The sequence below is a fragment of the Propithecus coquereli genome, unplaced genomic scaffold, assembly GCF_000956105.1.
Source record: "Propithecus coquereli isolate 6110/MARCELLA unplaced genomic scaffold, Pcoq_1.0 Scaffold118, whole genome shotgun sequence".
In the NCBI taxonomy this organism is placed as follows: domain Eukaryota; kingdom Metazoa; phylum Chordata; class Mammalia; order Primates; family Indriidae; genus Propithecus; species Propithecus coquereli.
The window spans coordinates 2,139,308-2,161,892 of NW_012135858.1; the positions used below are offsets into that span (position 1 = coordinate 2,139,308).

Here is a 22,585-nt window from a genome sequence, read left to right on the forward strand (position 1 = left end):
GGGAACTCATGGCTTTCCTAAGTCTTGTTTATGGGTCATGTATCATTTTCCAGTTAAAATTCTTATTATTGGCTGGGTACAGTGGCTCACGCCTGTAATCCTAGCACTCTGAGAGGTCGAAGCGGGAGGATTGATTGAACTCAGGAATTTGAGACTAGCCTGAGCAAGAGCAAGACCTCGTCTCTACTAAAAATAGAAAAATTATCCGGGCATCGTGGTGCACACTTGTAATACCAGCTACTCAGGAGGCTGAGGCAAGAGGATAGCTTGACCACAGGAATTTGAGGTTGCAGTGAGCTATGATGATGCCACTGCACTCTAACCCAGGCAGATGAAGTGAGACTCTGTCTTTAAAAAAAAAAAATTCTATTACAGACAAACATTTACTATTGCAAATTAAAGTATATTCTGTGTTTTAAAAAATGTTTAGAGAATCCCTTAAGAGTGGTAAGAATATTCAACATAGCTTGCAGATATTAGTCCTTCACGATGAAAGAGAAGGGTGTTTGTATCATTTAATTTTAACCTTGCATTCATATAATGATCTACCTTCTTTAACTCATTTTACATTTACTTTATAGTCACACAGCACTTTAAAAATCAATTCAGTAATTTTCTCTAGTAACTTCACACTGAATTATGTCAGTAGATAGCACTTATATATCACACAACCCATCAGAATCTATCACAGACCCCAACAATAGGCACATAATAACTGTTCAACGAAAGTTTGTTAATTGATTGATGTTGGTGACCAGATGAGACAATAAATGAGTAATTCTTTTATAATATCCAGGCAAAAATACTAAGCTGTAGGTATAGAACATGTGTAGCTTTTTAAAAAGAATCTTTTAAAGCCATTTGGATGTTTGACAACATTTTATATGTGCTGGTATGTGTGAGCTGGTGTGAACATGAACAAAAGAGTCAAAACAATTTTGTCAAAAACACTTCCACACATTAACTGCTGTTGCAACATTGCTTTATCAGTTTATTCCTAATAAAAACAATTTTCTCAATGTTCCCTATCAGAAAGTTCCCGTATTTTATTTTTATAAACCATGGTCTAGACTTTATAATTAAGTGAAAAATGTATTCAGTGAAAGTGACTACCCACAAAATAGAAGAAGGAAGATCAATTTCTCTAAGAAAGCTAAAAGGTAGATCATATGCAAAAGGAATTGCTATAGAAGATTTGTAACGCCTATCTGTACTTGCTAACTCGGTTCACTGTTTTTAACATGTATGTTATTGTGGGGAGATAGGATGAGTTTAGAATTTTTCTAAAGACAGTGGGTCAGAATTTTTCTGTCTGTTATGGTAACTGGTGAGTGGAAATGATGAAGCTGGGAATTTCACCTAATTAGCACCCTGTCCAACCATTCCAGAAAACCAATGAAGGTATCTCTTGAGGCCCAGTCAGGACATTTGGTTTATGAGAACACTGTGCATAAGGGCCAAGGTTACTTTAATGGCTTATTTTCACAAACTTTTCTCCTTTGAGGTCTTTTAACTGCTGCAATCTGAAGCTTTTTTTAAATTGTTAACAAAATTAAACTTGGTATGAAAAAAACCTTTGGGATTCTCAGTGGGGCTTATCTACTGTCAAGAATATAATAGGTTGAAAAATCAGCAACTATCCATTTTTAAATGATTCTATAAAGCCAACAAGTTAAGTCTACAGCCCCTCTGTATGCAGTGGGAATTTTATAAAATTATATTGTCATGTGATTATCATTAATTTAAAAAAATGCTTCTTTACTGGAAAACTCTCCAAGGGTTAGATTGCATTAATAGAAACAACACTTGTTAGTGGTCCTTGAGAAACACTGTTTTAAAAAAAAATTTCCAGCGGAAGCAGAAGCTGTAGCCCATCCTCATGTCTGCTGTGACTCTCTGACAAGTTGCTCTTTGATTTGGGAAGATCTATGTGTGATTTTTTAGGGGGGTTTCAGTGATGTGTAACATATGAACAAATTTGGAGGCAAAATAACTACCCACATGTTTGGATCTGTTTCCATGACTTGTATTTATTGTTTATGAGAGATCTCTGTGCTTTTCTGGAAATCCATGGAGGGAGAATTTGTGGTCATAAATGCTAATTTCCTATTCACAGCGTGAATATCGAAAAGACTATGAAAAGTCAAAAACTGTCTACACGGCACCTCTTGATATGCTCCAAGTCACCCAGGCTAAGAAATCTCAGGAAATTGCCAGCGACGTGGACTATAAGAACATCTTACACAGTTACAGCTACCCGCCGGATAGCGTCAACGTGGACCTCGCCAAGAAGGCTTATGCACTGCAGAGTGACGTGAGTAACCAGGTTTTCTCTAGTCCTCTTTTGAAGGTGGAAACTGAAAAGGATTTCTAAATTGGGTGAGGTTTTGGCCCTTCTCAGAGGTGTCTGCATTGTCCTTTGTATATAAGCAAGTATATGATGGGAAAATGACCCTTCTGGTTCTGTAAGAGCCCACCCTTCAGGGTTGGGGAGACCTGGGTCTGGCTTGTGCTCCATCACTATTTCCCTCTGGGAAAGTTACCAACCTTGCTGAGTCTGGAGTTTTCCTCTGTAAAATGGAAATAAAACAAAAACATTGTTTGGAGGATTTAAATGCATGCAAAATACTTAGCGTGGTGCCAGGCCCTGGTGAGTTCTCAATAAATGTGCACTATTATTATCATCACCATCATTATAATCATCACATTCATCGTTATCAGTGATTTTTTTACTTAGATAGCTATTTTGTCTAAAAAGAAAATATGTCATTTACAACATCAGTTTTTGTAATAACTGGGGTTTTTTCCACAGATCAAAACTCCTTTAGGCAAATTAATTTATCTGAACTAACCAATTGAATAAATACTTTATCCTAACAACTCTGTTTTTTCAAATGTGATGACATACACATAACAAAATTTACCATCTTTACCATTTTTGAGTGTACAGTTCAGGCATGTTATGTATATTCACATTATTGTGCAACCTATCTCCAGAACTTTTTCATCTTCCAAAACTGTAACTCTATAGTCATTAAATGACAACTCCCATATTCCTTCTCCCCTTAGTGTGTGACAACTGCCATTCTACTTTTTGTTTCTATGAGTTTGACTTCTTTATATACCTCATATATGTGAAATCATACAGTATTTGTCTTTTTGTGACTGGCTTATTTCACTTAGCATAATGTCCTCAAGTTTCATCCACGTTGTAGCATGTGTCAGAATTTCCCTTCTTTTTAAAGGCTGAATAATATTCCTTTGTATGTATGCACTGTATTTTGTTTATCCATTCACTGTTGGTGGATATTTGAGTTGCTTCAGCCTTTTAGCTATTTTGAACAATGGTGCTATGAATGTGGGTATAAATGTCTCTTTGAGATCCTGCTTTCAATTCTTTTGGGTGTATACCCAGAAGTTGAATTGTTGGATCATACTGTAGTTCTATTTTTAATTTTTTGAGGGACCGCCATACTGTCTTCCATACTGGCTACACAATTTTACATTCCCACCACTAACAATTTTATTTTATGCATTGTTATCCTACTTGTTCTTTGTTTAATATTGCTGGGTTTCTTCATCCCAAATAGATTGTGAGCCTCGAAAGGACGGGATCTAATTGCTTTCTTGATTTTTCATTCCAGTTAAAAGGCCCACACTAAAGAACAATTTGAATTTTGTATGTAGGTTATAAGTTATAGGTATCATCTATCGTTAGACAATAAGAGAAGCTCATTATTTTAATAGCATCAAGTAACAGTCCCTCAAATAGGACCAATTCCAAATAATAACTTCTCCCTTAAGCAAATTAATGAGTGCAACTATTTTAAAGTGTTTTATCAGACAACATAGATACACTCCAAAGTGGACCAGTACACATGAAGGGCCATGTGTGCAAACGTTTAGTATAAATAATTACAATCAAGTCTTATCTAATAAAAAATGAACAAAATTATCTACCTTTGATGTAGCCTGCAGTTCTAACTTGACCATGGCAACATAATAGTTAGAGTTCCAGGAAGCAAACATCTCACATTTAACGATCTAAATAGAACAATTTCATTTATTCTTTGAAATGCAGCTTTGAATTGAGCATTTTCCAGATTGGAATTAGAGTTCCACGTACTTCCATTAAGTTGGAAATAAGGATGAAATGGAATACGTGCCAGTTATAAGAAAAATGAAAACCTAAGGGCTATTAAAATCTATCATCACAGAAATGTATAAAACAACCTTAAATGTCTGGAAGCTGGTCAGAAATCTTAAAAACATCATTTTGGGTAAAATTTTAATGATTTTATGTAATAAGGATGACACAGAGCAGAGAAATATAGCCTTTCTCTTGGTGTTTTAGGTTGAATACAAAGCTGACTACAACAGCTGGATGAAAGGCTGTGGCTGGGTGCCTTTCGGGTCCTTAGAAATGGAAAAGGCGAAGCGGGCCTCAGACATCCTTAATGAGGTAAAGCCACCGGGTGTGTCTGAGGGAGAGTTGTAAATGTGTTGTGTTAAAACCCCCAAAGCCATGGGAAGTGGCTCCTTTTTTTTAATTTCAAAATTTTATGACGGTACATAAGTTTAGGTTACATATATTGCCTTTGCACCACCTGAGTCAGAGTTACAAGCGGGTCCATCCCCCAGACAGCACGCACTGCACCCATTAGGTGTGCATTTGCCCATCCCCTCCTCCCCGCTCCCACCAGCTCAACACCAGTGCCTCCTTGACTGGTTCATTCTCTAGTCGTTGTTGCTAAGGAAAATAACTTAACCACATGCATGAATTATCCAGGTACACAAGTACAAACCATTATATTACCAAAATCATTTATGTTAGCCATTCATGATAGAAATATTTTTAACAACTTTACTGAGGTCTAATTTGCGTATCATTAAATTCACCTATGTTACCTTGACAAGTTTTAATAAATTCATATCATTGTGCAGTCATCACTGCAATTGGATTTTAAAAATGTTGCTAGCACCCCAAAAAGTTTCCTCAAAAAATCCCTGCTCTCACCTTCAGGCCCAGCAACCACTGATCTGCATTCTGTATCTAAAGTTTTACCTTTTCTAGAAATTTCTTTTGTATCTAGCTTCTTTCACTTTGCATAATGTTTCAGAGGTTCATCCACATTTCTGCATGTGCTTGTATAATTTATTCATTTTTATTACCGAGTAGTAATTCTTTGTGTGGATATACATACCACATTTTTATTATCTCTTTGCCAATCTGTAGACATGTGGATTGCTTCCAATTTTGGGTGATTATGAATAATTCAGCTGTTATAGAAATCTTCTTTGAAGAATTATACTCTGTGTCATATTCTGGATGACTTTGAAGTAGTATATAAATTATTATCCAGTCTAAGGAAAAGCAGTGATGATCTTGAGGTTCATAAAGCAGGAAGGTTATCTGTCCCTCCTCTGTCAACAGCTGAAAATTCTCACTGTTGTCAGGCGAATACACCATCAAGGAGGACAGACTATCGAAAGGACGGAGGGGCTGAATGAAGGTTGTCTTCCACATTCAAGATTTTGTTGTTCTTATTTGCTGCTTTTGTTTGTTTTTGGTGAAAAACCATTTTGTCTGCTGAGAGATCTTTCAGAAAATGTTCTTCTGGGTTGGTGGTTTTCAGAAGTCTGAAGTTGAGAGAGCGACATGACTGTATATATAGAAATGGGATGTATAATATGCACAAAGGAAGGGGACTGGGAAAATCAACAGAGGAGAATGCAGGGAGTAGGGCAGCTAGCAGTTGCCAGCTGCCAGTTGGCACACCTCCCTCAGGTCCACTCCACAGTGCCTCTTCCGCACTTTAGTGATAACTATGCAATAACCACATTAAGGCTCAAAAAGCCAAAGTCCTGCCTGTCTTATTAATAATCCCTAGCTGTTGCCCTACTTGCTCAATTCCTCCTCCAACAACTGGAGAGCTTCTTTATGCCAGCTGTTGATGGGGTAACAGGAAAAATGACATTCCTGAGAACATGTTGGTGTCATGCAAGGACACTCTAAATCTCCTTGCTTGCTTTTCTGTTAAGCCTTTGGAAAACTCCGTGATGTTTCTGGATTCTGCTTAGCTGAGAGTAACTTCTTTGATGTCATAGGCAAGAAACTGAGAGGAGTCTGTCTGGTTACTGGGAACTGTATGTGTCTGTACCGTCCCAACCCATCCAAAATTAAATTTATTTTTAAAACACTCATTTTTGCATTGTATTAATCAAACCAATCAAGAATCTAGTACTTTCACATTTCAAAATCAGGAAAAATCCTCCTTGACCCTCTAAAATAAATTTCAAGGATTTTGACATGTTAGCCTTTGGTGAAAAATAATCTGATTGTTTTTCTCTTTTTGATTCGCCAAACAGAAAAAATATCGCCAACATCCAGACACAATCAAGTTTACCCCAATTGAAGATGCTCCAATTACAGTGCAGTCTAAAATTAACCAGGCCCAAAGAAGCGATGTAAGTGTTAATCCTATCTATATTTTAACAAATGTTAACTAATATTAATACAAATAAATTTGTACCTCAAGTGTACTGATCACCTGCAGTCATTATGCAATCCGAAGAGCGTCAATTATATGAGCAACTGTATAACCCCCAACTGTTTGTGAATAAAGCACACTGAATTCATGTCTTTAGAGCAATGTATATTGTGCTAACTGTTCTTTTAGCCATTTGACATTGCTTTCTTAGGAAAAGGCAAAAGGTATTTCTTTTACCAACAAGAAAAACTACAAGCCTATTTCTAGGAAATGCCAGAAAGAGCGTATACTGGCACTATATCAAATGGAGGAGTTATATTTTAAGTCAGAGCTAAACCAAGAATCATACATAATCAAAACCACCCCAAGTCCCTTTAACTGCCCACAAGGTAAAACATAGATATTTGGTGTTTTCCACCTTATTAGCCTTTCCTGTGCTCAGCAAAGTATCTGCAGGTTAACATTTTCACTGGGTCAGCTCCCTGGGCTGATTTCCACTAGGTGCCCCTGCCTAGACCCAGAGGTTCCTAGTGTGTACCAAGGGATCTTTGCAAGACTGAACCAGCACTAAGGCAGGACCCTATGCAACTGCATGTTTGACCTTGAATGCCTACAGATACTTGCACGTAATATGAGGACATGCACAGAGTCCCTTAAAACCACCTCTGTTCAATATGATCAACTATGAAATTATCTTCCCGTGTCATTGAATGTTTCTCTCTATTTATTTGTTTGTTTATGCATTTTTTCTCTTCCAGATTGCTTACAAAGCCAAAGGGGAGGAAATTATTCACAAATACAACATGCCAGCGGACCTGCCCCAGTTCATCCAGGCTAAAGTTAATGCCTACAACATCAGTGAGGTGCGTGTGTGGACTCACGGCCTGATGTGTGTGTCCAGCCTTTATTATGCTAACGTGGTCTCTGAGTTATATTCAAACGACATTCTTCTTTCAGAATATGTACAAAGCAGACTTGAAAGACTTGAGCAAGAAAGGATATGACCTGAGAACTGATGCGATTCCCATCAGAGCTGCCAAAGCTGCCAGGCAGGCAGCAAGCGATGTAAGTCCGGTCATGGTCACACGCGTGTAGCTAGAGAATGTGGGCAGGTGGACTTGGGGTTTGCCTGTTACCCAGAAGTTGTCACATGTGCTGTCCCCAGCTGGAAGCAAGTCTGGATGAAAACTATTTGGGAAGGAAATTTCCCTAAATAGATCTGAATATTATTGGGGGAAAGGATCTGTGTAACTTTCTACTAATCAGTTCTAACAAGCCCCCCTAATTTAAAATTCTCCTCTATAAAATGACTTACCATTTAAGCCATAATAGCCTCCTGATGGTAAAATTTTATTTCAAACCTTTCTTAATTTATATGATTTCCCTATTTCCCTTGCCTCTCTTTTTCCCTTCATTACTTCTATAGACTGGTGAATTGGCTCCAAGTTTCACAGCCCCTAATAGTCATTGGGTTCCATTAAAGTTAAAAATTTTATTTTAATTTTTAATTTTTAAAAATTAACACATAATAATGGTACATATTTATGGGGTACATAGTGATGTGATACATGTAATGTACAGTGATCAGAGTAATTAGTATGTCCATCATCTCAAACATTTATCATTTCTTTGTGTCGGGAACATTCAATGTCCTCTTTCTAGTTATTTGAAACTGTATAATATTTTATTGTTAACTATAGTCATCCTACAGTGGTATAGAACACTAGAACTCATTCCTCCTGTCTAGCTGTAATTTTGTACCCTTTTACAAATCTTTCCCTATCTCCCTTTTCCTCTCCCCTTCCCAGCCTCTAGTATCCTCTGTTCTACTTGTTACTGCTATCAGAGAAACGTTTTTTAAGCTAAGAATTTTATTCCTTATTCTATTTAACTTTAACCCAGATGTGAACTGAAGTCACTTTGCTCTTTGAGATTTAAATAAAATTGGCTCAGGTCCCCACCTGTTGTCCTACAGGAAGTGGAGTGACTCCCCCGCCCCTCTAGGTTTCTGCAAATGCTCTGAGGTTTGCGTTTCCCTCCAGCAACCAGTCTGCACATGATGTTTTACTTGCATTCCCCAGGCTCTCCTCCTGTGCATCTACTTCTCTTTCTGCTCTGCATGACACAAAGATGAAACACAGCCCCTTCCTTCTGATTTCCCCAATCCCAAGCACAACTTGACTGACGGTTTGAAATGAGGTTTACGTTGCATCAATGTAAATAAGTTACAATTGAATAAAAAATGTCCTTGTCCTCAAAAGGCCTCCCACCCAGAATTTCTCACTGACCCCTTTTCTCTGTGGGTGCTCACCCCCAACACCCACCTTACCACAAACGTTCCCCCACATCTCAGTGTCCCAGGGTCCTCTTCCGGCCTCCCCAAGGAAGCTCAGTCCCCCTCACTTTATAGTTCAGAGCCAATTGATGTTTACCGACTCCTGGCTCTGGGTCTTCCTTTGAATATCCAAGGATTCATTAAAATTCTACTGCTATTACTAAAATTCTACCACTACTGTTATACTAAAATTCCATCACTAATCAAATAGCCAGCTACTCGGGGCTCAAGCAGCACAATATAATTGGCAGAGATTATGAAATATTTATCTTTTCATTCTCTACTGGTGTCTAAGTGAAAAGGAACAATATAGAGTTATTTTGTCACTGATATGAATTATGGTAACACCCCCATCTCAATCTCTCTTGGGTGGGCAGAAGTAGCTACAGACAATCAAATGGGTTCTAAATAACATTTTTATTTTAATAGGCTACACTTCAAAGAATATACAGTTGAATAGCTAATGGTTTGGTTATTGAAATACAGTAATTTGTGGGAAGTTCAATTACTTTAAATTATGGCTTCATTGTTCTGTAAAACCTTCAAAATGACATTTTGAATTATGCCCACCTGTGTTTCCAATAGGTTCAGTACAAAAAAGATTATGAAAAAGCTAAAGGGAAAATGGTTGGCTTCCAAAGTCTCCAAGATGACCCTAAACTGGTTCATTACATGAATGTGGCCAAGATACAATCGGACCGGGAATATAAAAAAGACTATGAGAAGACCAAGACCAAATACAATACGCCCCATGATATGGTCAATGTCGTGGCAGCTAAGAAAGCTCAGGATGTTGTCAGCAATGTCAACTATAAACATTCTCTCCATCATTACACCTACCTTCCCGATGCCATGGACCTGGAGTTGTCTAAAAACATGATGCACATACAGAGTGACGTAAGTGACATTCACTCCACAAGAAAATCCCCCTGTAAGTTCAGAGCCTGCCATGAAAGGAACCACTGCCCGGCCCTCACCCCTCTTTTCTCCCATCTGCAGAACGCCTACAAGGAAGACTACAACACCTGGATGAAAGGCGTCGGCTGGATCCCCATTGGCAGTCTCGACGCAGAAAAGGTGAAGAAGGCGGGTGATGCCCTGAATGAAAAGAAGTACAGACAACATCCAGACACCCTCAAATTTACCAGCATCGTGGACTCCCCAGTTATGGTCCAGGCAAAACAGAACACCCAGCAAGTCAGTGATGTGAGTACAACAAAAGAGAGACGGCAGAGGAGATGGAGGAAAGCTTCTCAGAAAAGTTAATATCGGTTCAACATTTTTATTCTTTGGGGCCAATATCTTTTCATTTTAAATTCATTATTTTGTTTTTTTTAACTTAAAAATAAAATTAGAATTATTTTTAGCTTGGGCACTAAAATTTTCTTTTTCTTCTTTCTGGCTTTTTACCTTCCTTTTAAAATCTTTTTAGTTTTTGACTGCCGTTGAAATACTGTGTTATTGGATAATTTGACATGATGAGGAAAGTTCTATTCTAGGACCACACACACACACACACACACACACACACACACACACAGAATTTAAGCTTCAGTCCCAGACACTTTACTGTGGCACACTCATTCAATTCTATATTAAATTGCTCATATTTGCTTTTATATATAAAATATTAATGCAGAGAAGTAATACACATAAAAGTATGTTTTTGCTCTTAAGAATTCAGCATACGCAATCATTCTAGAGACTTCTAACTTATGTCTTGGTGGAGATTAGTATTGCTGGCTTGCGTGTCCAGGAACAGTGTCTATGCTCTGGCTAAAGTCGGTTTCTAAAGGAAAGTTTGGTGTATAGAAAAGTTAAAGAGACATCACTTGTTAATTCATTTAATGAATGCTCTTTGAACACCTACCGTGTGTCAGGCACTGCATTACGTGCTGATGGTGTAAAGATGAGAGAGACGAGGATGGGTGGGATATAGGAATTCACAAGAATATAGCACAAGCGCATAAGGCAAAGACATGGATACAAGGAGAGCACTGACGTACAGGGAGGTGAACGCTGCAGGAGACGGATGTGTTAAGTAAAAACGAGGGAGGTGCTTTGTACCAGGGTAACTGCCTACTGGGGTTTTCCTGACAACTAAGGGAAGGGCGCATGATGGAGCAGTCAAGAAGGAATGAATGGAAGGACAGCGAAGGGTTCAGGACTGTAACCTGATCAATGAGGGTCTTGCATGCTATTTTTGAGAGTCTGGATATTATGGGGTAGGAAACGGGAGATATTGAAGATTTTAATCCACGCAGTCGCATTATCAGGCCTGTGTTTTAAAAGATAACTCTGGCAAAAAGTGCGGAGACTTTGCAGAGGGGAGAGACTGGAGACAGGAAGATGAATTATCACGGAAGGCTGCTTCAGAAATCCCACGGAAGACTTAGTGGGACTTAAACTAAGGCAATAGCAGTGGGAAAGAAGGAGATGTTTAGAAGGTAGAATTCATGAGATTCTGTGAATGCTTAGATATTGTTATAAAGGCAGTGAGGAATTAAAGCTAACTCCTGGGTTCCTAGAAGAAATTATTTAGTATGTGGGGATTAATTTAGTTATCAGCCATTTCAGATTTTACTTTTGGTACATATATACCAGTTTACATATGATATTCCACATAGATATGCCTGGGAAATGGGGGTATACATGATAAATGGCAATTAAGAGGTTGAAAATCTACTTGTGATTCTGGTTCTATTTTAGTTTTAGGAATTAAGCAATTTATTTCTATTATGAAGAGGAGGACATAGTAAGATTCCTACATCATATACTTTGATGTCTTTTAGTGAAAAATGTATATAGTTATTTAAAATAACAATACAGGGTAAATATGAAGTGGTAAACCTTTCATATTTTTGTGTATAAGAACCCACATATTCGGAAATTATTATACGCTTTTACTGATACAATTATGATCAGAAAGTTTTTAGCAGAAGTGAAAGACCCATTCTAATGATTATTTTCTCTCTAGGGATAAAAAACAAATGTGAAAAACAAAAACAGAAAACTAACAAAACTTTAAGAGTTATTAACTCCACTGGCAAAGAATAAATTTACCTGGCTTTAGTGAATTCTGTCATTCATGGTAGAGTTTTGTAGTTGCATTCACTTTCTATTGATGTCTGGCAGTCAAAGATTTTCATTTTCTTAAGGATTTTTTTTCTCTTTATTTTAATACACAAAGTTTTTGGGTCTTCCTAAAGATAAGAAGATGCTTGGTTTTTTGTTGTTTGTTTTGTTTTGTTTTTTTAAGAGGAAAACATTTAGGATGATTTTTAACAATAGAAAATAGTGGGGAATTGTGCTAGGAATAACTGTTTAAAGCATGCAATGAATAGAGTTTCCTTTTTGCACTATGTGTAATGCATTTTGTTGCAGATCTTATACAAAGCTAAAGGAGAAGATGTGAAACACAAATATACTATGAGTCCTGATCTTCCTCAGTTCCTCCAGGCCAAGTGCAATGCTTACAATCTAAGTGATGTAAGTAGGGTCTTTGGTGGGGTATGAAATCCAGATCTGATTATAAAATAATAGAATAGAGTAGATGGTGCCTTGGCAATTATTTAGGTCACTTTCCCACATAGCTCCAACCAGAGTGTATCCCATGATGATGGTTCTTCCTCTCTTGGCCCTTTCAAATGCAGGACAACTCGAAAGGATGTAACATTCTTCTTTACATAGAACCCACCATCTAGTCCTCCAAAACTACTACTTAGTTTTCCTAGTTTTGCACATAGGGAGGATTATTATCCTTCAGAAAAATAAGAATGAATGAAATCTTTTTTTTTTTTTCCACAACAACACTAAAATTTCTAAAGCTGACTGCCAGGTCTTCTCTTGACCTTCCTTTCATAAGACTGAGTAATTTCATTTTCTCTAGTTGGTTGTTACCTAGCATGGTTTCCAGAACCTTTATTATTTCTCTCTGGGTCCACTCCAGTTTTTCAATATCCTGCTTCAGTACGTGCCAAAACCACTTTGGATGCAGCACGAGCGCAGAGTCCAATAATTTCATGCTACACACAAAGTGTCACACTTTGCTAATGTGACTTCCTAAACCAGTACGTGCCAGAGGGGATTCCTTTAATGTATATCTGGAAAAGAACAAAACAAACCCAGCAGTTGAGGAATCACTTCAGCTGATTAAGGCGCAGACGCTGACATCCTTCTTTGCGTTGCCCTCCAGGTCTGTTATAAACGAGACTGGCATGACTTGATAGCCAAGGGCAACAACGTGCTGGGTGACGCTATTCCCATCGCCGCGGCCAAGGCGTCAAGAAACATTGCCAGTGACGTGAGTAAAAAAAATCTTAGGTGAAATTTAGGTGATTGCCTTTTTAAAAAGTAATCAAATGTGTTCTTTAGATTGATACCTTATTGAAAGCAATATGTTGAATTAATGGCATTAAAATTCTCCACAAAATATTCTTTTTGAAAACCTGTGACTTTTTAAACCTTTTTTGTGATTCTTTTCAATTGACCCCACTTGGTGACGCTGTCCTAAATCTGTGGCTTTCTCCTCTGATTCATAGCCCAAATTACCTTCGCTGAGACATTTCCCTGACAGCCCACATTTATTTTCAGCGGGAACACCTTGACTGACACTAACACGTTAAATCCAAATAACTACCTGCATTATAATTGTATTCAGAAGATTGAAATATGTTATATAAAATGTACAGTTTTTATAAACCACATGGGGAAAAGCCCACTTTTTTTAGGTTATAATTTTGGTTCATGTAAATTGATGCCCATGTCATCCATAACAGAAAAATATGCACTTCTACTTCTTCCCATCTTTGAAAAACAAAATTTTTTAAAAAGCACACATGCCCTGCAGAGTTCACTGTCACGTACTGTCCCAGGGGCTACCATCTTGGTTCGAGGAAAGAGAAGAAACCAACCAGATGTATAGATCACATAGGAGACAGGTTGTAAAACTCTATAACTTTCCTTGTAGGGATGGTCCAGAAAATGTCTTCCTCAAAGGTCTGCACACAATACATATCACTATGAAACACATTTTTAGTTTAAGTAGAGAGTGAAGGTCTAAAGTATAAATTTATCCCTTATCCTTTTTTTTTGGCATTTGCACAGTGCTTTTTTTAACATACGTAGAAATTACTTGATGATCCTTTTTCCTGCTAAGCTCTTGTTTATAAATTGATGCTTAAACTTCAGGAGCTGAGTCTGTAGTGTTTAGGTGGATTTGAATAGTCTTGCATAAAAATTGAGGTTTTGACCTATTACGGGACAGCTCAATATTTATCCCATTGATGATCCCATCTATGGGATCCGCAGAACTGCAGAACTTTTGTGGTTAGGTTTTTATTTACGGGAATACTCCATGGCTGTTCCTGCCCTTACTGTAGCTCCTCAATTCATTTGCGGCTGCTTCAGCAGTGAGCTTGGGGAGGGGGTGCTGATAAACGGGCTAGGTGAAGGCCCAGCTACCTGCGTGGCTTGTACTCACATCCATGATGTAAAATAATGTGTTAGATTAGGAAAACTCACATCCCTTGTGAAACCAAGAGATATCGATCTTACATTTGGAATGTGTCGAGCTCATATTGGGTGTGAAAATTCAGTTGGTTTTAGATAAAGTTTTATATATAAATGATCTGTAGGAGTCATAGCAAAAAACAAGAAACTGGTCTTGAATTTATCATGACACTCCCTTGAAACTCTGACAGCATTGGAAATAAATGTTTTGCACTCTGAACTTTCTGGAGGTGGGTGTGGTTTGCATTTTTTTGCACACTCTTCAGAAAGTCACAATGTTCTAAGTGCATCTGTGTGTGAATGTAATTGCTGCACTAATGTTATCAATGCCTAGGACTTTGCTAACCAAATTCTGTCTCCACAGTATAAATACAAGGAAGCTTATGAGAAGGCAAAGGGAAAGCATGTGGGTTTTAGAAGCCTCCAGGATGATCCCAAGCTGGTCCACTATATGAATGTGGCGAAGTTGCAATCTGATCGTGAATACAAGAAGAACTATGAGAACACCAAAACCAGTTACCATACCCCTGGGGACATGGTTAGCATCACAGCTGCCAAGATGGCTCAGGATGTTGCCACCAATGTCAATTACAAGCAGCCGTTACATCATTACACATACCTACCCGACGCCCTGAGTCTCGAGCATACAAAGAATGTGAATCAAATTCAGAGTGATGTAAGTATGTGTAACGTAACAGACCGACAGGTGTTTGTACTTAAAGGATGATCATTTCTCTCTATTTTATTAGACTTTATAATACGGTAAGATATTTGAAAAATATACTTTAGAATAAACAACCATTATTGAAAGCCTACCAAAGGCATGGCAGATAAGCTATATTATTGCTGGCTTTCTGTGCTCATAGCATAATTATTGACATTGTCTCTATTAACATATGGATGAAAGATAAAACCATATTCCACTAACTGTGTAAGCTGCCTTGATTCTGAGCAAGAGGAAATAGGTGTTTCTGGTGGGCCTGCTTTAATGGTGACAGATGTATAATGCAAAACAGGAGAATTCTTTGTTCTTTCTGAATTCAGGAAAGGCTTCTTTTTTTCTTTTTTAACTCAAGGTCCCACTGTCATCCATGTAAATCTATGTAATGAGTCATCTAAAATGAACTGGAAGGCTTTGTGCTTGCAGCATGATTCATGGAGAGCTGCATAGGGAGGTGTTTAACATTCAGGACATTTCCTTCTGCAGGAGCCAGATTTCTGGAAGAATTGTCCTCTATAAAGGGAAGAAGCAGTATTCATTTTTTGGTGCTCAGTGAAAAATCTCTCCCCAGCTGAGATCAGGAATAACCTAGGTGGACAGTGTGGGTGAAATTCAGTTTTGGAGTCTTTAGTGAAATCAAAAGGAAAGCCCAATTTATTGTCAAAAGTGACAAAATATTTCTTTAGCAGTACCATGGAAATATGTGACCTAGATTCCCTTCTGTGTTGTATAATGCACTCTAAAGGATGATCATTTCTCTCTATTTTATTAGGCTTTATAATGCAGTGAGGTATTTGAAAAATGCACTTTAGAATAAATGACCGTTATTGATAGACTACCAATTTATTATCAAAAGTGACAAAGTTTTTTTTAGCAGTACCCATGGAAATATGTGACCTAGATTCCCTTCCGTGTTGTACAATAAACCCTAACAACAGGACTGCTTTTTCTTATTACCAAGTTTCAGGTAATAAGCTCTGAGACAGACACAGTTAGACACAAGCATGCTGAAGAGTGGTATTCATTTCCCTTGGATAGAATTGAAGATCCCAGAAATATCTTTGAATATTCGCCAGGGTATCTCATATGAGCTGACTCTTTTACAGAACGTATACAAGGACGAGTATAACAACTTCTTCAAGGGCATTGGATGGATCCCTATTGGTTCTCTGGATGTTGAGAAGGTCAAGAAAGCAGGTGACGCGTTAAACGAGAGGAAGTATCGACAGCACCCCGATACCATCAAGTTCACAAGCGTGCCTGATTCCATGGGCATGGTTTTGGCTCAGCACAACACAAAGCAGCTAAGTGATGTAAGTGGTTTCCCTTCAAAAGAGTTCATCCATAAATAACCCCCGCCCCTGTGTCTGAGCCACTCCACCATCCTTTTTAATTCAATACGTGAGGATGCATCTAATGTTTGCAAATAAACTCCTTTCAGAGGTATAAGAGAAAGGTTTTACTTTGGAAACAACTGGGAACTTGCACACAGGGGAAAAAGGGAGGGAGAAAAGGGGGCTGTTTCAAATTTGCTTTATTTTACAAATGTAGAGAGTCTGTGCTATTCATGAGCAGACTACCCATTATACGTATGAAGTGACATTATTGCTATTATTATCTGCAACTCTGAATTGCAAAACAAGCTGTCTATTGCTGAGTTGCAGGAGGTCTACCTAGCTGTGTAGCAAGAGGCACAATATCCCAATCCCCTTGCATAATGGCCCCATGTTCTGAGAGGCAATCTTAGAGTGAGGTCTCTGGGGAGGAGATAAACAGTTTGTTTGAAGTCATCTGGGGTCTCATTCTGAGACCACGTCTATCTGGATTCTTATCCTTTCAGTCAGAGGCTAATTGCAATGCTCAGTACCTCACATGATTTGATAATTTCAGAGTTCTCTTAAAATGCCCTCTAGAGAGAGATAAGTAAAAAGTAAAGACAGGAAGACTTTTTGTGTTTTTAGCCCTAGATTTTGGAATGTTTTGCTTGCCTTGGATTGAGGGTTACTGTGGATTTTGTTTCTCGGCGTAGTCCCTGTCCCCACATTACCGTGGATGTTTAACAATTAATTCTATTTTAGGGGTAATAAGTGGTGCAGATTCTTTCGATTTCTTTTGCACTGAGTGAGGCATCACTTCTCCTTGTGTTTTTCCTGTTAGCTAGGAAAACTTTATAATCACTACGTCAGGTCTTCCCCATCCCATTTAATGCCATCAACATCTACCTGGTTACTCAAGTCGGAAACTTGGCAGTTACCAAGTCACCGTTAACCCCTCCTTGTGTGAACTCTTGCATCTAGTATATCTGCCAGGTCAGCCTCTGCGTATCTCTCAGCCAACTTGCTGGAGTGCTTCAGTCTTTTAACCACCATGAACCCTAGTTCCAGCTTCCTTATCTCTCACTGGGGCAGCTGCAGAGACCTGTTATCTGACCTCCCTGACTGGGGTCTCAAACAACAAAAGAGACTGTCCTCAATCATGTCCCTCTTACATGTAAAACCTCTTAGGAATTTTTCCTTGAATGTAAAATCATTAACTTGGCTGAAAAGGCCCTCCTCTCTGTGGCCCTGCTGTCCCCTCTGTCTAATCCTTCTGGCCCCACCGGGCACATTCCAGCCCTGTGACTTGGGCTGTTTTCAGGTCCTCAAGGTGGCCAAGCCATTTTCAGCCTCAGGGCCCTGAATGCTCTTCTTTCGCTCAGACCCCTCCCCTTTCTCCAAGCTTGAGCATGAGTGCTACCTCCACAGAGAGCCTTTATTGACCATCCTTGTTTCTTTGTTATAGTTACCTATTGACAACACATCACAAATTCTAGCGATAGTTTCTAGTTTGCATGTTTATAGTCTGTCTCCTCTACTGGACTATATTCTCCAAGAGTACAGCTCTGCCTCACCACTTTTAACACAGAACCTACCACCCTTCCTGGCCTGCAGTACTATTCAATGAACTATATGAATATGTCTGCCAGAGCCCCCTCCCTGCGATGGTGTAGGGCAGGCATTGGCCTTGTAGGTGGAAAGCACAAATGCTAGCCTTCCTTTTGAAAGGAGTGTGTGCTTGATGAAACTCACATTGCATCAGCTAATGGCATTTGCATGCTGCCTCCTTTGTTGCAGTTGAACTACAAGGTGGAGGGGGAGAAACTGAAGCACAAGTACACTATAGACCCTGAATTGCCTCAGTTTATTCAAGCCAAGGTCAACGCCCTCAACATGAGTGATGTGAGTATTTGGCCTGGAGCCAGGCTGATATTGCTTACATAGGCCTCTGCCTTCCAGTTCTGTGTAACTCCTGCATTGAGAATTTTAGGAGGAGCAAACTGAGTGCATACCGTTTGAATCTCCAGTCAGACCCTCATCATACAACATGAGACTAGAGGCCACCATAGAGTTTTGGTTAATGAAGCCTTTTCCAATCTATGGGCTGTGACTCATTAGTGGGTTGTAAAATCAGTCAAGTAAGTTGTGCTCCATTAAAAAAAAAACGAACAAAATGAGATAGACAATATTGTAAAATATAGAATTGCATAGTTTATAGTAAGGATAAGTATTGCTTTGTATGATTTTTGTTTTAATTAGTTATTTAAAATTTCCAAAAATGTTTAATTTTCTTTAGAAACTCTCTTTTTGTATGTAACTAGCCTCTCTTGGGTAGTCTGGACACATAGTTGGTGGTGACGTTTAAATCCACTGTAATGAATTGTTTCCTTTTTTTAACAAAGTGGGTAAATTCTAATTTAAAAACATAATCAAGGTCAGGCACAGTGGCTCATGTCTGTAATCCCAGCACTTTGGGAGGCTGAGGTAAGAGGATTACTTGAGGCCAGGAATTCAAAACCATAGCAAGACCCTATCTCTACAAAAAATAGAAAATTTAGCTGGACATGGTGGCATGCACCTGTAGTCCCAGCTACCCACGAGGCTAAGGCAGGAGGACTGCTTAAGCTTAGGAGTTCGAGATTGCAGCGAGCTATGAGTGGGCCACTCTACTCCAGCCTAGGCAACAGAGCAAGACCCTATTTCCCACTCTGCCAAAGAAAACCAAACCAAACCAAAACAAAATAAATAAAAATACAATCAGGGAGTGAGGGATGATAAATTACCTATGTGGTACAATATACACTATTCAGGTGATTAATATACTAAAAGCCCAGACTCCACCACTACACAACGTATACATGCAATAGAGTTCAACTTGTAACTCTTAAATCTACTGAAATAAAAAAACCCTAAGAAACAGAAGAAAACAAAATATAATCAAATTATATAAAATTAATTTCTTCAAAGATGCCTTACAAGCTTGAGCAAGAGTGAGACCCCATCTCTACAAAAAATAGAAAAATTAGCCAAGTGTGGTGGCTCACACTTGTAGTCCCAGCTACTCTGGAGGCTGAGGCAGGAGGATTGCTTGAGCCCAGGAGTTTGAGGTTGCAGTGAGCTATGATTACACACCATTGCACTCTACCCAGGGCAACAGAGCGAGACGCTGTATGAAAAAAAAGATGCCTTAGTCATTCTCCCCAATGATTTTAGGCTCTGTTTTGTCTCCAAATATACATTTCTATACTTTTGGTTCATTTAAAAAAATTTTTTTCTAATTCTATAAGTAATATGTAAGCATTAAGATCAATTAAAGTTGGGTAGTACTAGAGCTGAATTTTTAAATTTTAGTATCCATACCTTTCTATAAGTTTGAAATACTTCATTACAAAACAACTTTTTTCAAAAGTATTATGTGCTTATCATAGGAAAGTTGGAAAATACAGAAAATTATGAAAAAATAAATGAAAAAACTTCTGTTATCCCACATTTAAAGCATTACCTTTCCCTGCTTTGTTATGCAAACATATACATTTTTTGATCAGTTGAGCTTATACTGTGTATATTGTTTACCGATGCTTTTTAATAAAATCTGATAGATACACACAAGATGAACTAATAATCCTGACTTTGTGGATTCTTTTAATAGAAAGAGATATATTATAACATGTTTTATAAGAAACATTTTGGCATCCTATTTTATGTCTCTTTTAATGATAGCAAGTAATAAGATAATCTTTTTTTTGAAGGCTCATTATAAAGCAGACTGGAAGAAAACCATTGCTAAGGGCTATGATTTGAGACCAGATGCCATTCCAATTGTTGCTGCAAAAAGTTCAAGGAACATTGCTAGTGATGTAAGTCCAATTTGAAAGTAGTAAACATTGTCTCTGTATATTTTTAAAGTCTGTACATGATATATGAGACTATATGAACTATATAAAAAAGCAAGTAAAGAAATTATAATACAAAAATATCTCTTAAAATCTAAGTGCCAATGATTTTTTATATTGCTTCACGTAAAATATCTTTAAAAACTTACTGTAATTGTTACAAAGAAGAAAATTCTTTGTTTTTAAACTATGAAATATTTAGAATTCTCATTAGTAGTATTGTGATGAACTTAAAACCCCCTTTGTATTTGGATTTCATCAAGAAAAAAAGTCTTGGTGTACTAAAATATCACCAAATCAAAAAAGTTTCCAACTATTTTAAAAGAATACAGTGTTTCAATTTGATAATTTCCACAAAAAAAGAATGTAGTAAAATATGGAAAACCAGGAAGAATTATAGATTAAGTAACAGGATTTCAATTAATTAATTAATTACTTTTTACCAAATTAAGTTATATTTTCTATATGGTTTGATATAATAAATACCTTGACAGAGCAAAAGCTCATTCATTTCAAGTGCAATACACTAATTTGTACTGGAGCTTTGTGGAAATTTACTCATGATTATGCAAATATGTTATAAGGTAATGCAAATTAATAATGAAAAGATAATAAAAAATACATTAAATGCTTAATAAACAAAACTTTTCAGGAACTTTTGAGCATATTCAAAGAACCTACTTACGGACAAGGTAGACATAAACTACAAATTACTCCATTCTTCATTATCCCTAGAGCAGATCTCAAGACCATCCATTAAAAATATTTTGCTAGTTGTTTATTTAAAAGTACTAAAAAAAAGTTAGATGTTACCTAGATTAAGTCTGAATTTGGCTTTTGCTTAATTTTTACATACATTAAGTTTATATCAAACTCTTCTCCTGTCAAACTTCTGTCTTCCCTTCATTTCCAAATAGTACAAATATAAGGAGGCCCACGAGAAAGCCAAAGGCAAGCATATTGGATTTCTCAGTCTTCAGGATGACCCCAAACTGGTTCACTACACGAATGTGGCCAAAATGCAGTCGGATCGTGAGTACAAAAAGGGCTACGAAGCCAGCAAGACCAGGTATCACACACCTTTGGATATGGTCAGTGTGACGACTGCAAAGAAATCTCAGGAGGTCGTTACCAACACCAACTACAGACAACCGTTTCACCACTACACTCTCCTTCCCGACGCCTTGAATGTGGAACACTCGAGGAATGCCATGCAGATTCAGAGTGATGTATGTACTTACCGGTCACCAGGCTGTCTGCATGGAGTTAGTCGTCCATTTCTAGCGGGTGGGAAGGAAAGATAAGAACCGCTTAACCACTTACTCCATCCTCAGCCTGGCTGCACTCACTGTAATTAGTGATCCTCTTCAAAACTTGGAGTTTTAGGATTACACTAATTTGAATTATATGTAGCTTTGTTGTCATTATTATACATGTATTTGAAACTTTGGTTGTTAGCCCCAACATATGATGTATTCTCCAAAAAATTAAGAGGCTCGAATAGGTGATATGTATATTATAATAACCCTTTCAGTGTGAAATTCTGTTGATTTTTCATTTCTTTTCCTCAAAAAGGTTAATTTTTCTTCTTTTTTCTTTTATTCTTTTAAAATTTTTTTTTGTCTTAATTTTTTACATCTGCATTGATAAGACCAGAAAAAAAGTTAATTTTTAAAAGGAATTGTTGGGTCAGGATTTCCTTTTCAAAACCACCACGAATGAATCACTTTTGTAACTATTTTTTTCCAAAAAATCCATAGGGAGTAAAAAATGGGTTATTGTCTCCTCCCTCCTTTTCTTTTTGATCATGAGTAAATCATGTAGGCAAAGAAATCCAAGCCCTGACTCTGAAATGAAATTTCTTTTTTGTTGTAAAGAATCTATACAAATCCGACTTCACCAACTGGATGAAAGGGACTGGCTGGATCCCAATAGAGTCCCTGGAGGTGGAGAAGGCAAAGAAAGCGGGAGAGATTCTCAGTGAGAAGAAGTATCGCCAGCACCCCGAGAAGCTGAAGTTCACGTACGCCATGGACACAATGGAGCAGGCACTTAACAAAAGTAACAAACTGAATATGGATAAGGTAAGAACTCACTCGCTAGCCTCAGCCAGGGAACCCTCAAGGTGCTGATGCCATTGAGCCTGGCAACGCCCCAGTTATCTTCTGGTTTTTTATCTTTCTGATGGTCATGGTGGTGTTGAGAGCGGGGACCCTGTAGCTTTCATCATGTCTAGAGAGCATTCTCTAACATTGATGCTCAGGTTGCCTCTCAACACCATGGTAAGGATGTGCTGGAACCACAGAACTCCACGTGGT

At 38.0% G+C, this 22,585-nt stretch overlaps 1 protein-coding gene across 1 annotated transcript in view; it reads left to right on the top strand.

Moving 5' to 3' along the window:
* The window catches only part of NEB (nebulin), a 207,647-nt gene that overhangs the window by 36,283 nt on the left and 148,779 nt on the right, over positions 1–22,585 (top strand). The window contains 15 exon segments of the mRNA XM_012659396.1: positions 2,117–2,314; positions 4,355–4,462; positions 6,370–6,468; positions 7,250–7,354; positions 7,449–7,556; positions 9,412–9,723; positions 9,826–10,032; positions 12,211–12,315; positions 13,022–13,129; positions 14,702–15,013; positions 16,165–16,371; positions 18,172–18,276; positions 20,124–20,231; positions 21,185–21,496; positions 22,145–22,351. Of these exon segments, the coding sequence (XP_012514850.1) occupies positions 2,117–2,314; positions 4,355–4,462; positions 6,370–6,468; positions 7,250–7,354; positions 7,449–7,556; positions 9,412–9,723; positions 9,826–10,032; positions 12,211–12,315; positions 13,022–13,129; positions 14,702–15,013; positions 16,165–16,371; positions 18,172–18,276; positions 20,124–20,231; positions 21,185–21,496; positions 22,145–22,351 (2,601 nt within the window).